Source organism: Pelobates fuscus, chromosome 1 (genome assembly GCF_036172605.1).
Source record: "Pelobates fuscus isolate aPelFus1 chromosome 1, aPelFus1.pri, whole genome shotgun sequence".
Classification (NCBI taxonomy): domain Eukaryota; kingdom Metazoa; phylum Chordata; class Amphibia; order Anura; family Pelobatidae; genus Pelobates; species Pelobates fuscus.
The window spans coordinates 103,251,453-103,267,013 of NC_086317.1; the positions used below are offsets into that span (position 1 = coordinate 103,251,453).

At 37.7% G+C, this 15,561-nt stretch overlaps 1 protein-coding gene across 1 annotated transcript in view; it reads left to right on the plus strand.

The window, feature by feature from the left end:
• The window catches only part of LOC134606766 (amine oxidase [flavin-containing] A-like), a 105,502-nt gene extending 95,449 nt beyond the window's left edge, over positions 1-10,053 (plus strand). The window contains exons 12-15 of the mRNA XM_063450142.1: positions 850-947; positions 5,338-5,449; positions 6,877-6,939; positions 8,494-10,053. Coding sequence (XP_063306212.1) covers positions 850-947; positions 5,338-5,449; positions 6,877-6,939; positions 8,494-8,649 — 429 coding nt within the window. The 3' untranslated portion in view covers positions 8,650-10,053. The remainder of the gene's footprint in view (positions 1-849; positions 948-5,337; positions 5,450-6,876; positions 6,940-8,493) is intronic.
• Positions 10,054-15,561: the final 5,508 nt, after the last annotated feature.

A 15,561-nucleotide genomic window follows, 5' to 3' on the forward strand; every position in this document is an offset into this window, starting at 1 on the left:
ATAAACCTTGGACTGTTGGTAGGTCACAAGGACTGGTTTGGAAACCATTGATCTAAGAGTTATTACCCATTTTCATAAAAAAATTAAGCTCTGTCACTGGGCCAGGGGGTGGAGTGGTGTCTTGCCAGTTCAAAAGTTAAGTACCACTGTAGACTTAATGCCCAGATGTATTGTATTGAGTTATGCTATGTATTATAATAAGTTAGGTTATGTCATGTTCCGATGAGAAACTAACTTGCTTACTGATGCCGATACATCAGTTATGTTATTGCATTCGAGCCCTTATGGCTCACTATAACTCTTTAATCCTGAATAAGCACGGGATGTGTTACATAAATGTATTCCACAAACGCCCACAGAAGTGGCCACACAAAGCTGAGAAGGTGCATACACTACATCCTCATCACTTTGATGCTTAGACATATTTGCAAGCAAAATATACCTTGCTAACAGTGTTGGCGATGTTGCTCATATGTGATACATTATTGAGGTACAAATCTGTAAACTGAGTTGTTGCAAAACAAAAACTTTTACGAATCTAAACAAAACATGGGGAAAAAAACAAGCTCTGTCACCTTGTTGCTACCAGCCACTGCCCTTATAGCTGTGGTTAATTGGCTACTGGCATGAGGCTGGTTGTGGTGACTTCTAACTGAGTTTGAGTACCTGTCAGTGAAAAGCATTATAAATGTGAAAGGTATGGACAGGCTGTAATGTGATTTAAACTTACATACAGAGGCAAAGGTTATACAGTAAAACCTGAATCGCTCATTATGTTTGAACCAAAAGTATTTGATTGTTATGTGAAATGTTTTATACGTCATGAAAATAGTTATTATTGATTGACAGCCGATACATTACGAGGAGAAGAACTGGTGTGAAGAGCAATATTCTGGAGGATGTTACACTGCCTATTTCCCTCCCGGAGTCATGACTCAGTACGGAAGGTAAGATAAAATTGGTTACATTTGGTGCAAGAGGAAGATGTGAAATTAGGTATCACACAGGTTCTCATTTGTATGCACAAAAAGATTATAGGTGACTGCAGTACCTAAAATGTTTAGAGAATGTAACCCACTGCTTTTACATTGGGTTGCAGAACATTGTTAGCTCAATTCAGTGGACATTAATGACTCAAATCAATGACAAAACAATGAAATTGGAGATGCCCTACTGCCATCCTGGTTTTTAATGGAGCTATAACTAACAAAAAGTGCAAGGGTTACAGGCTACATGCCCTTTCTCAGTTACCCCTCAATGCACAGGGGGTACTGTACATTGAGAAAGGGCATGTGGATCCAGGTTTGTACTTTCTGTGATTTATACCTCCATTTAATGCCAGGTTGGCATTAGTGCACATGCAATATCCACCATGCATCCTTTTCTTATTACGTTTAAGTTTTTACATGCCATTTCCTACACACTAGGGTTGACACTCTGATAAGACAAATGGAGCCAGAATATCCACCTCTATTACGCATGGTGGGTACACATATTTCTATATACTAACACACATAAACTCAGACACAATATTCACACACTGCCACACACTCAAACACAGTATGGACACACTGCTATGCAAACAGTTAGACAAAGATTACACACAATGACACACTACTATACACAAACACACTCAGACAGTATATATACAATGACACGTGCTGCTAGACACTTTACACACTCAATGACACAATACTACACACACTCAGACACATTATACACAGATTAGCAAACTGCCACAAACACACAGTATACACACTGACACACTGCTATACACACACACACACAGAAACTCAGAAATAGTATACACCTACAGTTACACAATTACACACGCATAGACATTGTGCACAAATTGTAGGGAATATTTCCCATTCAAATGTATTTCTCTTTCTGTACTGTCACTCCCTGTATTGTTAAACAACAGTAAGGTGATATCATGTACTGTGAAATCTTCGAGAATTCCTGGGAAAATTAGATGTTTTAACCAAAACAAAATTAACAAAACTCTCAATACTATTCAACGTAAAGGGACACTATATGTATGTTCCTAACACTATAGTGTCTTGGTGGTCGTTTAGTTTATTGGCCCCCACGTGCAGGGAGTAAAAAAAAGTACTTTTACTTACCTTTTCTCCTTTGCAATGATGGGCTCCGTAGCTGGCCCCGCTTCCTTGCCTGAGATCATCAAGATTCATTACTTTAGCCAATCCTTTGCTTTCCCATAGGTAAGCATTGGGAGGCCAGTGCGCATGTGCAGCAAAGCGCTGCACTACACCAATCAGATGGTCTGCAATATCTACAGAAGCACCTCTAGTGGCTGTGTGAGTGATTTTAACTCTGCATGGCCCCCAGAACGCTTGATTGACATGTGACATGAGTCCCTTTAAGAACTCTCTTCACTTTATTTTGGTATTTTAAAACACAATATTTGCCTGTGTATTGTGAGCATGTTTGAACCTTTATCATCAGAAGGCGATCTAAGGTGTGTCAACTATGTTTCTGTATTTGTCAGAATTAAATCCCTTTTGAAAGAAACATTCCAAGCACCAGCTCACTGTAGACTAGGCATGTGCATGGGGAAAATATTCGTCTCGGTTCAGCAATTCAGGACTTCAGGACTTCGGCAATTCAGGACTTCGGCAATTCGGAACTTCGGCAACTTCGGCACTTGAACACTTCGACACTTCGGAACTTCGGCGACTTCGGCATTTCGGAACTTAGACACTTCGGCACTTCGACAACTTCGGAACTCCGGCATTTCGGGACTTTTCTTGCAGACGCTTGGTAGATAACTCCCTAATTCCCACGGTATTAGGGAGTTATCTACCAAAAGGCTGAAATACCTAAGTTGGTCTTTCAGCCAAATTTACTAATACTAAGTAAAAATTACTTAGTATTAGTACATTTTTCCCCTACTCGCTATACCGCGAGTAGGGGCATGTCTATTAAACAGTGAGCCGCCTGTGGCTAATTGCGTCGGTTATTATGGATTTTTATTTGGCCTTTTTTGGGGCTGAAAAAATAAGATTTTAGAAGAAAGAAAACATTGAATGGTAAGTCTATTTTTTTTTAACAGGTACTTTTAAAGGTCCCCCCTCATTATTTTTAGGGTGAGGGGAGTAGGTAGGGGTTTATTTTTGGGGGGAGGCGGTGACTAGGGGTTTGGGGTCCCCTAGTCACCGGGGGGAGGGGGGTTAAATTTGTATTTAGGGCCCCCACCCACCACTCAGGGGTGGGGGCCAGGGGGGAGGACATTAGGTGCCCCCCAATTTGTATTTAGGGCCCCCACCCACCGCTCAGGGGTGGGGGCCAGGGGGAGGACATTATGTCCCCCCCTTATTCTAGTTTATGGCCCCCACCCACCACTCAGTGGTGGGGGTCAGGGGGGAGGATGACATTAGGTCCCCCCCAATTTGTATTTAGGGCCCCCACCCACCGCTCACGTCGCGGGTGGGGGCTCAGGAGGGGGGAATCTTTTTTTTTTTTTACCTGTGGCTGCTCACTGTTTAATAGACATGCCCCTACTCGCGATATAGCGAGTAGGGGCATAATTTAAATACAAATTGGGGGGACCTAATGTCCTCCCCCCTGGCCCTCACCCCTGAGCGGTGGGTGGGGACCCTAAATACAAATTTAGCCCCCCTACCCCCCGGTGACTAGGGGTCACCAAACCCTTAGTCACCCCCTCCCCAAAAAAATAAACCCCTACCTACTCCCCTCACCCTAAAATAATGAGGGGGGACCTTTAACTAAGTACCTGTAAAAATAAAAATAAACTTACCAGTTGATGTTTTCTTTCTTCTAACATCTTCTTTTGTCAGCCCAAAAAAAGGCCAAATAAAAATCCATAATAACTGACGCAATAAAAAAAAAAAAACGAGCGCAAAAAAATATAATCCATCTTCACCCATGGAGGGCTCCACGCAGACTGAGCTCTGCAGGGTGGGGGAAGGCTTATAAAGCCTTGCCCCGCCCTGCAATTAGGCTCAGAGCACTCTGATTGGTGGGTTTAAGCCATCCAATCAGAGTGCTCTGACAGGTAAATGAAGAGACTGACAGGTAAGTCTCTACATTTACCTGGCCCAGCACTCTGATTGGTTGGTTTGAAATCCACCAATCAGAGTGCTCTGTGTCATTTTACACAGCATGGGAAAGTTCTTTGGAATTTTCCCACGCTGTGTAATTTGACTCATAACTCTCTGATTGGTGGATTAAGTAACCAATCAGAGAGTTATGAGTCAAATTACACAGCGTGGGAAAATTCCAAAGAACTTTCCCACGCTGTGTAATTTCGGCACTTCAATTACCCGAAATTCGGACGAATTTTAATTCGGACCGAAACAAATTGCACATGTCTACTGTAGACAGGTTTAATCACCAGCGCAATATTGCATAAAGATAGTACACATACTTTTTAGATGGAAAATAAAATATGTAACGTACAGAATAACAGTGGTTCAAATATAAATCTTACAATATATAGACACATACAGACTAAACATTGGCAGGACAATGTGCATCTATAAAGACAGTATGTATGGCGCTTAGTACAAGTAAATATTTGCTTTTCTCAGATAGAAAGACCGACAACATACTGACCTGTGCAGTCAAAGACTGACCACATATACTGCTTTGTACAGATTTAAAGACCAACCATATTGACTGCACAGTTCAGATTTATTTTCCCTTTTTCTTCCTGTCCTCCTGACAGAATAACAGTTCTCCCATTGATATCTGATTGCTATTCAGTTAACCGAGACATGCCTTTCTGTTATCCAGCCCAATAACTGTGTTCCTCTACCCTCAGCTAAACATTTTACATATTACAGATCTTCCTTTATAGCTCTGTCATTTCTGATTTTTGACACACCAGGTGTGCAGTAAGTTAACTCTAGAAGGAGGATATTCAATTGTTTCTATCATAACTAAATAAAAATCTCACTTATACTTCTGTTACTATGCATTATTGTCAGAATTTGTAAATGTTATTTTCCTAATGAACTGAAACTGTAAATTAACTAGTCAAGAAAATGTCATACTACATGATTGTAACCATTATAAAAAAGTTAAACGTGCCATATGGTTTGCTTCTCTCCTGACACTGTTAGCAAAGTATTTGGAAATGATGCCTAAATGCGATGCGCCTCTCTTGATATCAATAAATGATAGAAGCTAGAATTACAGCTATAATTCTCTATTATACATGTAGCTATCTGCTCATTCTTTGGAGAAAACTAGTAGCAAAGGATCAGTAATGCTATGCATTATGAATCAACAAACTAACTGTCTCTCTTATACTTCATTTCTGCACTGCTACCTAATCTCCTTTGTCAAAAGTGTCATCCGTGAGCCGGTGGGAAAGCTGTACTTTGCCGGTACTGAGACTGCAACGCAGTGGAGTGGATATATGGAAGGAGCTGTGCAGGCTGGGGAGAGAGCTGCCAGAGAAGTAAGAAAGCATTTTATACGGCTGTCAGTATGGCACTTTATTGCAGTGGGAAATGTAACTAAGAGTAGCAAGTTGTCATGTTCTTTTTCTTTTTTCAAATATTTATTTTATTTATGGTATTCTTATGTTATAATAAGTGAGATATATTGCGTGATAACAGAATGATTGTAAACGTTTAATAATAATTTACCTTTTCTTATTAATTGTCTATATTCATAGACCTCTGCCTGGTCTGTCATTGAAGCATGCATAGTGAGTGGAGAGTCTAGGGATATGCGTTCCAATCACAGACTGAGCAGAGCAGGTTACAGAGCCTTATATTGTGCCATTAACCCTTTTAGCTATGCTACAATATTGAAAGGTGATTGTATTAGAGGTTAGAAGAGACACCATAGAATGAAGGGAGATAAGAGATGTACATAGGAAGTAATGGAGGGTTAAGAGATGCATAGAGGGAGGTTAAGAGCAAAAAACAGGGGTTAAGGGGCAATTAGAAACAACACACAAGGGTTTGAGTAGGATGCAGAGAGTAGTAGATTTTATGTCTGATGTTTTGTGACTTATACCCAAGTGTGCAGATCAAACTGTGTACCTTTATTGACAAGTCAGCTTACCCCCAGCAAAATGTGCTCCTTACAGAGTGCTAATTATATTATAGCGACATAGTAATACTCGCTCATCTACTGTCCCATTTCCTTTAGTTTTGTTGATTCGGAAATGTAGAGTTTATTGTAATGTCATTTAGGGCTATGCTCCCACTACATGGCTTTGTTGGTTAAATCTTATTGTGCTTTTTTTAAATTTGTTTTTGTTGAAATAAGTGATTTATGTTATATATCCCTGTTACCTACTTACGGTAACCATCACTTGTAATAATCACAGTAATACCTATGAATAAGTGTCAGATGTTGAAGGTGTGTTTTGTTTTTCTTTCCTCTTGTCTGCATATTTTATATATTTAATGGTACACTGCAATACAAGATTGGTAGCTTAATAGTTATGTCTGTGTGAATTGCTTTTATGTTTCTTGTTTGCAGCTGGAATTAGATTAATTGTAGGAATTTGGACTGATTGCCTACACTCAAATCATAGGAGTCACAAAACTGTAATTACCTTCAATATCCCACTGTGGTTTCTGAGTGTACATTTTTTTTCCATTCAAACTATTTTAATTTTTTCTTAGTATTTAAAATAAAATTACCGAAACACTTCAAGCACCATAAATACTGCAGCTGTAATATATTTCGAGGAAGTACTCTGGCACCCTCCCAGTGTAAGGAGTAAAACAGTTTGTAAATGGTATGACAATTTCCATACCACTATAGTTGGCTCAAGTGATTATGGTGCTTAGAATGCCCTTTTAATTCCAGCTCAATTTGTAAATATTTCCTTTTCTAAAATTATGTTATTAAATGTCTCATTTGCAGGTAATGTGCCAGATGGGGCTAATTTCCGAAAGTGAAATATGGGTGCCGGAACCTGAATCAGTGGTAAGTTTACTATTGTACTCAAATAATATAAATCATCTTTTTTTTTTTTTTTTTTAATATAACTTTACATTTTTTATATGTATAATACAATGCAATATACTTAGAAATAGCCCCAGTTTTGCCACAAATGCTTATTTAATCTTTTACAGAAATTACAATTTAACATTCAGCAGTCATATTATTTGCGTCCCTGACCCAAATTGCCTCCTTTACTTTGCATAAACAATATTTTCTATATAACCGGGCACATAATATGGACTTAAATGTATTCTTTGCAAATATTTTCCCTAAATATCTGGAAGGATAACCATATTTTTCAAAACGTTTTACTGATTACATTTATTATTTTATCCATTCTCTCTACATTCTCAATTTAAATCAATTCTTCTGATATATTTTCCTTTTTTTAGTTCCAAATAATACATGGTTAAAAGTTATATTTTGTGCTTGGGTTATAAGTGCTCTTATATGTATTCCTATTTCATCATACTGTATGAACACAATCTTTTCTTTAAGGAACTCTATAGTGTTAGGAACACAAAACTGTCCTGCTGCAGCGATGAAAGAGTTAAAAGAAAACTTTTAATTCTTCTGCTGCAGCGATGAAAGAGTTAAAAGAAAAAGCTTTTTTTTAAATGTTACTCATATGGTATCTTGGTATCTTATATAAGGTATCTTATACCTACCCATAACTATTAGTTCATAGCCAGTAAGTGCCAATATTTGATTAAACTAATCATAAACAGGGCTATACATAGGACACGAGGTCACACATTTAGGCTGGAAGAATGGGGATTTCATCTAATGCAAAGAAAAGTTTTTTTTTTTTTACTGTAAGAGCAATAGAGATATGGAATTCTCTGCCTGAAGAGGTGGTTTTATCAGAGTCATTACAGATGTTTAACCTGCAATTGGATAAATACTTGCAAAAACATAACATACAGGGATATCATTTCTAATTAGTTGGATAATAGCTGATTGATCCAAGGAGATATCTGACTGCTATTTTGGGGTCAAGAAGGAATTTTTTGCTAGTTTGTTGCAAAATTGGAAGCGCTTCAGACTGGGTTTTTTGCCTTCTTTTGGACTAACAGCAAAAACATATGTGAGGAAGGCTGAACTTGATGGACACAAGTCTCTTTTCAGCTATGTAACTATGTAACTATGTAATCATTTAATCTTGGGCACTTTTAATCACCCTTTTGCTCATTATTCAATTTTTAACATGAATTCCTTGGCTTTGCATTTCTTCCTAAATTTAGTTTCACAGCTGCTTTATACAGCATACATAAAGTTCAAGGAATCCATGTGTAAAATGGATTAATGAGGCAAAAAGGTTATTCTTCGTTGAAGGTATTTGCATATGCCCACCCAGAATCCCTTGCAGTACTAACATCACTGCAAATATGAGATTTCTGTGGAAAAAGCAAATATTATGGCTTGACAGCGGGTGTGCAGATCTGCGTTTAACAATGTATTTACTATATATATATATATATTCCCTTTTTTTCTTGATTCTTTTATTAGAAGTGACATCAATCTATTTTTGTACAGGATGTTCCAGCCCTGCCATTTAACAGAACGCTTTTGGAAAGAATGCTGCCATCCGCACAAGGATTTGCAAGGTTCTTGACATTCTTCGTCTCTGCTGCTGCTCTTGGGTTGTGTGTATACAAAAAGGGTTGCATTGTACATGCATGCAAGAATTAAACTAAAAATCACCTAATCGTTTTCCAGCAGCTGGATGTCAACTAACTTTGTTTTTTTTTTTTTTTTTTTAACTAATCACTTTACTTAGACAACATACAATTTTGATTGTAATCCATATTGACCAAGATTTCTTTAGCATCCATAATCTGGTGACTAATCAGTTCACAATTCCAAATATTTGAATGGTACAGTGTTTCATACATTACTGTACTATAGAACATGTTGATGCTTTATAATGAATACAGCTAAATGCAAATTATACTTTTTAAAGCATCTTAAGTGCTTACTAAAGAGTAATACATTCTATGAGATCATAGGCTTCAGGGAGCAGTGCATGATTGTTTCTTTTTTACTTTAATAAATACATTCTAATTTTCTAGTTTATTGAAGTTTGTTAAACTGCCCACACTAATGATCCAGGCTTTGTTTTAAGATGATTGTGGGAGTTATAGTTCATGAAATGCCTCTAAGAGATAATGTGCCTAATTCTAGCATTAGGACAACAAGATTTCTTGTACGTAATACGAGTATTTTTTATCATAAATTGATATGATGTCCAATGAAGTTAAGAAAACCCTTCCATATATTTTTTTTTAATTGTCAAACTATCATATATATTAATAAAAATGTAAATATGTTTCATAAAGGCAGTTGACATGTAAGAGGATTATAAATACACATGGTTATTCATGAAACCAGAACTGAAAATGCATTTTATTTTTTACATTATGAAGACAATGGCAATTCTAGCACTTTCATCTAGTATACAGATTACTTACTGCATATTTTGTAGGGGGATAGTCACGACATCTCCATGTCCAGCTTGGAATACATTATTCCAAATACTTCAAATGCATTCTAATTGTAAAAGTAGCCCACCGATGCATCATAATACCTTAGTTCAGATTTAACAATCTCCTAATTATTGGAATGGAAATGGAGCCTAACATATGCTGTAAATACAGCTGCAGTGTACAGTCCTTTTTATAAACTCAGTGGGGTAACCGTGACTGAATCATTAACATAAACAAGCATATAACAATAAAAATTCTGCTGAAATAAACAGAAAATACACAATTCATAATGGAATCAGTACACATCCATGAGCTACTGTTTTTTTTTCAAAGCTACATAAAAACACCCATCTCATATAAAACAAAAGGTTGGTTTTGTAATACCATATCGTGCATAGACTGCCACTATGCTAATGTGCCACAGTTTTCAAACCAATGTGTGGTTTTAAAGCTGGAGAACTTATTTAAGAGATATGGATGCTATGGAAAATTTGCAGTTACAAACTCAGGAAAAAATAAATTAGTTGGTATGCTAGTCCTATCTCAGGAAACCCTACAAATGTCACTCTGCTGTCTCAAAGCATAGATACATGCTGAGTTTCTGCTATTTCACACACACAAAAAAAATATCTCCCAGGCTGCCCTTTTAATTTGAAAACTCTTTGAAAACAAAAGTTAAACTTCCCTCCGCTGATGGCTCCAATGACTATTTGCCTTTTTTACAGCTGCCAATATAGCCAGGCAGTCCACCTTTTAATGAATAAAATCCAAGATTTTTGGGGGGTCAAATTTTTTATTGTTTAGCAAGTCTGCCTCTAAACTTTACAAAACAACATTCTGCTTTCTATACTACATAATGCAGTCTATTGCTGACAATCTGATAAAAGTAATTGCAGGTATTGATCTTACATACACACATAATACATATTGTCATTGGTTTGTAGATGGGTGCAACAGAAATGAGAAGCAACATTTTATTATACATTAATTATTGTATATTCTAGCAAAAGGCAAATAATCTGTGTTACTCTGGGAACACCATATGTTTACTTTAGATTCATACGTTATAGGAATGAACTATTTTCCAGTATCTGACACGTTTCAGTCAAACAATTTATCTCTTTAAGTCAATATTTGTGTGGTACATCATTGCACTTGTAGTCTATCGCATAACACAGCTGTTTTGAGTCTCACATCTGAATCTGAATTCTACATGATTACTGATATCCCAATAAATAAAGAAAATCATTTTTAATAAACATTGTCATTATATTGGCTAATTACTGCTCATGGTGTATTTTTAAAAATAATTAAACACACATCTATTCATTTAAACATGATTTTAGGGAGAGAAGCAAAAGTTCAAACACAACTATCAAAATTGATATGTAAATTATGTACCAGCAATGTAACACATGATCCCAGCATTATATATTACATATGTTCCATGTAGACCTGTCTATTGAGGCAATCGGGATATGACTCCCAATTGCACGGCTAAAACAAAACAAAAAAACAGGAGTATAACTCACACACTAAAAAAGGGGAAATACTTCCTTTATTTGGAACAAGAAAGTGGAGACAATATTTCGGCTTCTCTCTGAGCCTTTATTAATCTGATAAATGCCCAGAGAGGAGCTGAAATGTCTCCACGTTCTTGTTTCAAATTAAAAGACTGCCTTTTAGAAGAAACCTCAGGTGTGCCTGGATATTTATATTCTTCCATTTAATGTACAGCTAAAGGCTGACATCAGAAATCCTGGTAATCTGTGTTTTGTCTTTTTCTTCAAAAGTGTCTTGACCTGATTAGTTGCCCCTTACAAGCATCTGCAGCTTACATCTATGGACCAGCCTCAAATGCAGAGGTGCAGCTGATTATTAATATGAAAATTGGATATATTCTAAAGGCAAAAAAGTAACACAAAACCAAATCCGTGAGTGTTCTGTTTTAAAATAGATGATCTCCCCTACATATCAAAATATTTTATTACGACTTGGACTAATTTAATTCTTAGAAATGTCCTGTCTTGTGGCTAGACCCTGGAGCTTCATTTGGACTTCGTATTGCTAGTTGACACCTTCACAGCTTTACCTTTTCTTTGCACTTGATAATAATAAACTACCATTAAAATGTGATCTTAAAGCTTTGTCTAGAAATACATCAAATGTAAATAAAAAAAATAAAAAATAAAAAATACTAATGCCAGTCCTTCAGTATTGGAATGTTGTATGATTCTGCTAGAAAAATCTGTAGTAAACTCACCATTGTACAAATATATTTCAGTATGTTTTTTTTTGTCCGGCAATGTGATTACAGCAGAGATCAATATATGTTTAAAGAACCAATCTACTGTTCAAATTCAGACCCAATTTTTTTTTCTAGATAATTCTAAGCAAATAATGTGAAAACTCCCATGCTACTTCAACTTTCCGAGCCTTCTACAACCTTACCTTGTTCTTATCTTGATCTTATTTCAGCTCTTTACATACCCATTAAAAAGAGAACTGGGTCAAGTAGCTCTCTCCAACAGAGAAAAAAATGGCTGCAAAGAAAAAGAGAGATAGATGAAGTTAAGAAATACAAAGCAACACATCTCTCTTTTAGCACTATAAACACTATATAGCACTCAGTAAGTCTTCCAACACATACAGATTAGACACTAGCGATTATTACGAGCAATCCTCTTCTCGAAGGTGCCTAATTGGAAACTACCAAATGTATCTTCAAGCATAGTTTCTCAAAAATGTATCTTGGCAAGGGTTTTGTCAAAATGTCAGTTGTCGTCTATGCTGTTGGGCAGTATCCTTTCTGGCTTAGTGCAATACATATAGAATAAACCCATAGCACACCAAAATATTGCACAAAAATAGGCTTTATTCACAAAATATGTGATCATAAGTACAATTTGAATAAAGTTCAAACTTGTGAAGTGCTTAACAATATACAATAAACCCACACATAAAGTGTTTCCTGCATTAACCCATAAGTGTATAATAGCTATACTGACCAAAAGCTGGAGACCACAAAGATCTTTATTCTATATGGTTTCAATGAGCCTGATGGGGTAACATGTCCTCTACATGAACTACTAGATAAGTCCATGGTACTAGATAAGTCCATTTTACATTTATTTGTTGGTAAATAGGCATGGGTCTGCTTTATTCTGAATAAAGATTTGTTTTTACAAATACAAAAGAGAAGTCCTGCGCTTAAGCAGCAAGGACTATCACACACATCAGCCCCAATATATAGTAAAAACCAAAGAAAAGAAAAACGTTACCTGCGCTTTCTCCTTAATCCCTATGTATATTTAGACAAATGGAGGTCATTTAGTTGCTCCAATGGCCATTGGAGGGATGCCCGCCTGCCAACGTCAAGGCAGACCCCCCCTAAGCGGGTCCTAACACTGACCCTTCAGCCTGCTTCCTTGAGCTTCTGGCAAAGATATCTTTAATGAGACAGAAAGGGGTATTTTTTAGATACACCCCTATACTTATTAACCCTTAATAGGGAACACATGGGATGGGTAGCAGCATTGTAACCAGGCTGTGTGATACAAAGTAAATACAAATACAAAAAGATTTGTTTTTAGTTTATCTGTTTTACCATTCAAAAAGCTGTCTTTACAACTATCTGCTTCTTCATGAAACTGTTCAGATGCAGTAATAGTTAGTACAGACACTCCTCACTTACCGACCGGGTTCCGTTCCTAGGACCCGGTCATATAGCAAATTGGTCGTTAAGTGAGTAGTTAAGGGATTCCCTGCTCTGGTGCACTTGTCTATGTTCCAGGAAATTTCCTCGAACATAGACGAACGCACCAGAGCAGGGAATCCCTCTAATCTATATTCGGGCAAATTTCCCCAGAGCAGGGTATCCATCTAATCAATGCCATGCCTCACTTTTACAGACGGTTTAATCATCTATGGTTTCAGAGTTTCACACAAAGGGATTTACACAGCTTTACAGATCGTGACTGTCCTTGTGGGTGAGATTAGAAAGATATGTATAGAGATTTTTCTCCCATGATAAGACTTTAATTGCCAAGTGCTCAGAAGAAAATATAAAATGTGAGCATTGCTCTCTAGTTACATAAGATTAGCTGGGGAAAATAAGCTATAGACTCAGCTTAGCTTTCCTCATACAATGTTTGAAAAGCATTATTGCGAGCAATTAATTCAACCTCAATCCACACATAATGCATTCATTCCCAAAGGCAAACAACAGATTACCCAAACCATTAGAACGTAGTTACGCAACACTGAAATAGTTGTGTTTTAAATAAAATAACCACTTGGCTGGTTTTATTAATGAAAAATGCTATGTAAAATATCCAAAATAATTATGCCTCGGTTCTTGATATCAACAAATAATGCAAAGTATGTGACAATATTCTGTGCAATCAAAAAAACAAAAAAACTTTATATGTAAACGTGCAGAATAAATATGATAGTCAGCTTCTACCACACTCCTGTGTAACTTCTCAAAAACACACAATTACTAGAATCCTGATGTGAAGTGCAGCACTATTAGTGCAAAATAATCTATACAAATGCCACACTTCCCTCTGACTTGAAGTATTCCAGAAGTACTCTATTAAATCTAAACAGAAATAAGCATCATAATGCAACAAATATATACATATTCATAGGCATTTTTTAATCACAGACGTCCAATGAAAAGGGCAGAAGCCAGAGAGAGAGTCTTCTGTTATCACCAATGACAAGCATGCCCCCTCAAAGTGAGCATGGTGGTTCAATGCTTATCTAGAGAAGCCCATGCACAGAGCACACAAATTTGCTTGTGACTTGTCTCTGGTATCTCCATAAGTGGGAAACCAGAGACAAAACAGGCTGTTTGTAGGATTGTGTCTGTGTAGAGGGAGCTGATTGTGGTGTGATGCTTTGTGTAAATAGGTTGGTTTCAGTTGTGTAATATGTGTGGTTAGGGGCTGTAGAGAGTGAGATAGTGTATATTTGTGTGTGTGTATGGGGGAACATAGTGTGTTTAGGCGCTGTAGTTTATGTGTGTATAGGTGATGTAGTGTGTCTAGGGGCAGTAAAGAGTGTTTGCGTACAGAAAACCTAGTGTGTACATAGGGGATCAAGAGTGTGTTTGTCAGGGGTGCAGTGTGTGTGTAAGGAGTGCAGTGTGTGTGTGTGAAGGGTGCAATGTATGTGTGTGAGGGATGCAGTGTTGGAAAGTGCTGGGTAAAAGGTCTAAATTGTGTGTAGAGGGAGCAAGTATGCATTCCCCCCCCTCCCCAAAAAACAAAAAATAATAGAGGGGGAATCCTAACTTTAAGACGGAGCAGACGCCATTTCACATATCTCCGCTGAAATAGCCTGTTTTTGGGTGCTACAACCCTCAACCGCTCGGATTGTTGCCAGCAATAACTTACGTGAGTACCTCCGCATAAACCTATGGTGTTTTTCCATACCCCCAAGGCAAAACGACAGAAACTCAGGTCCGGGGTTACGAACTGCCCACAGGCCTCAATCTGACTCTCCTGTTCCGAGCCTCTCGGCGACTCTGAAGCAGGAGCTGTCACTAGCTCTCCATTGCCCGAATCGGCATCCACCCTGGGAAGGCAATCCTAGAGCTCACACCAGGACTTACCATCGGGGTCCAGAAATGTAGAGTCTCTTTTTCAGTGGCAGCCACAGCTCAAAATAGCACCAGAGGGCTGTGAGTCTGAAGATGTACCACCCGACCCCACACAGGCTGAATCATACCCATGGCCTGAACCGTCGGGACAAGTGCATGCTATACCGGACACCCATGATGGGTCGGCTCCTGTTACTAAGTGGGATGTTTATAATCTGGTAGTGGAAATTAAAATCTATTGGCAGCTGATGTTGCAATTATTAAAGCAGACTTGCAAGTGTTCGCAGACAGGACGAAGGCCTCGGAGGAAGACATTGCTGATCTCAAGCAGGGCCTGCCTTCTCTAAAGGATTCTGTACTAACCTTGCAACCTTATTAACTACCCTTATTACACTGCACTAGACATCTGGTCTTGGCACCATCACCTGAAGATCAGAGGTGTACCCGATACAATCACACCAGAAGAGCTTCCTCACTATGTGAAATGCCTTGTGGCCTCAGTATTATCAC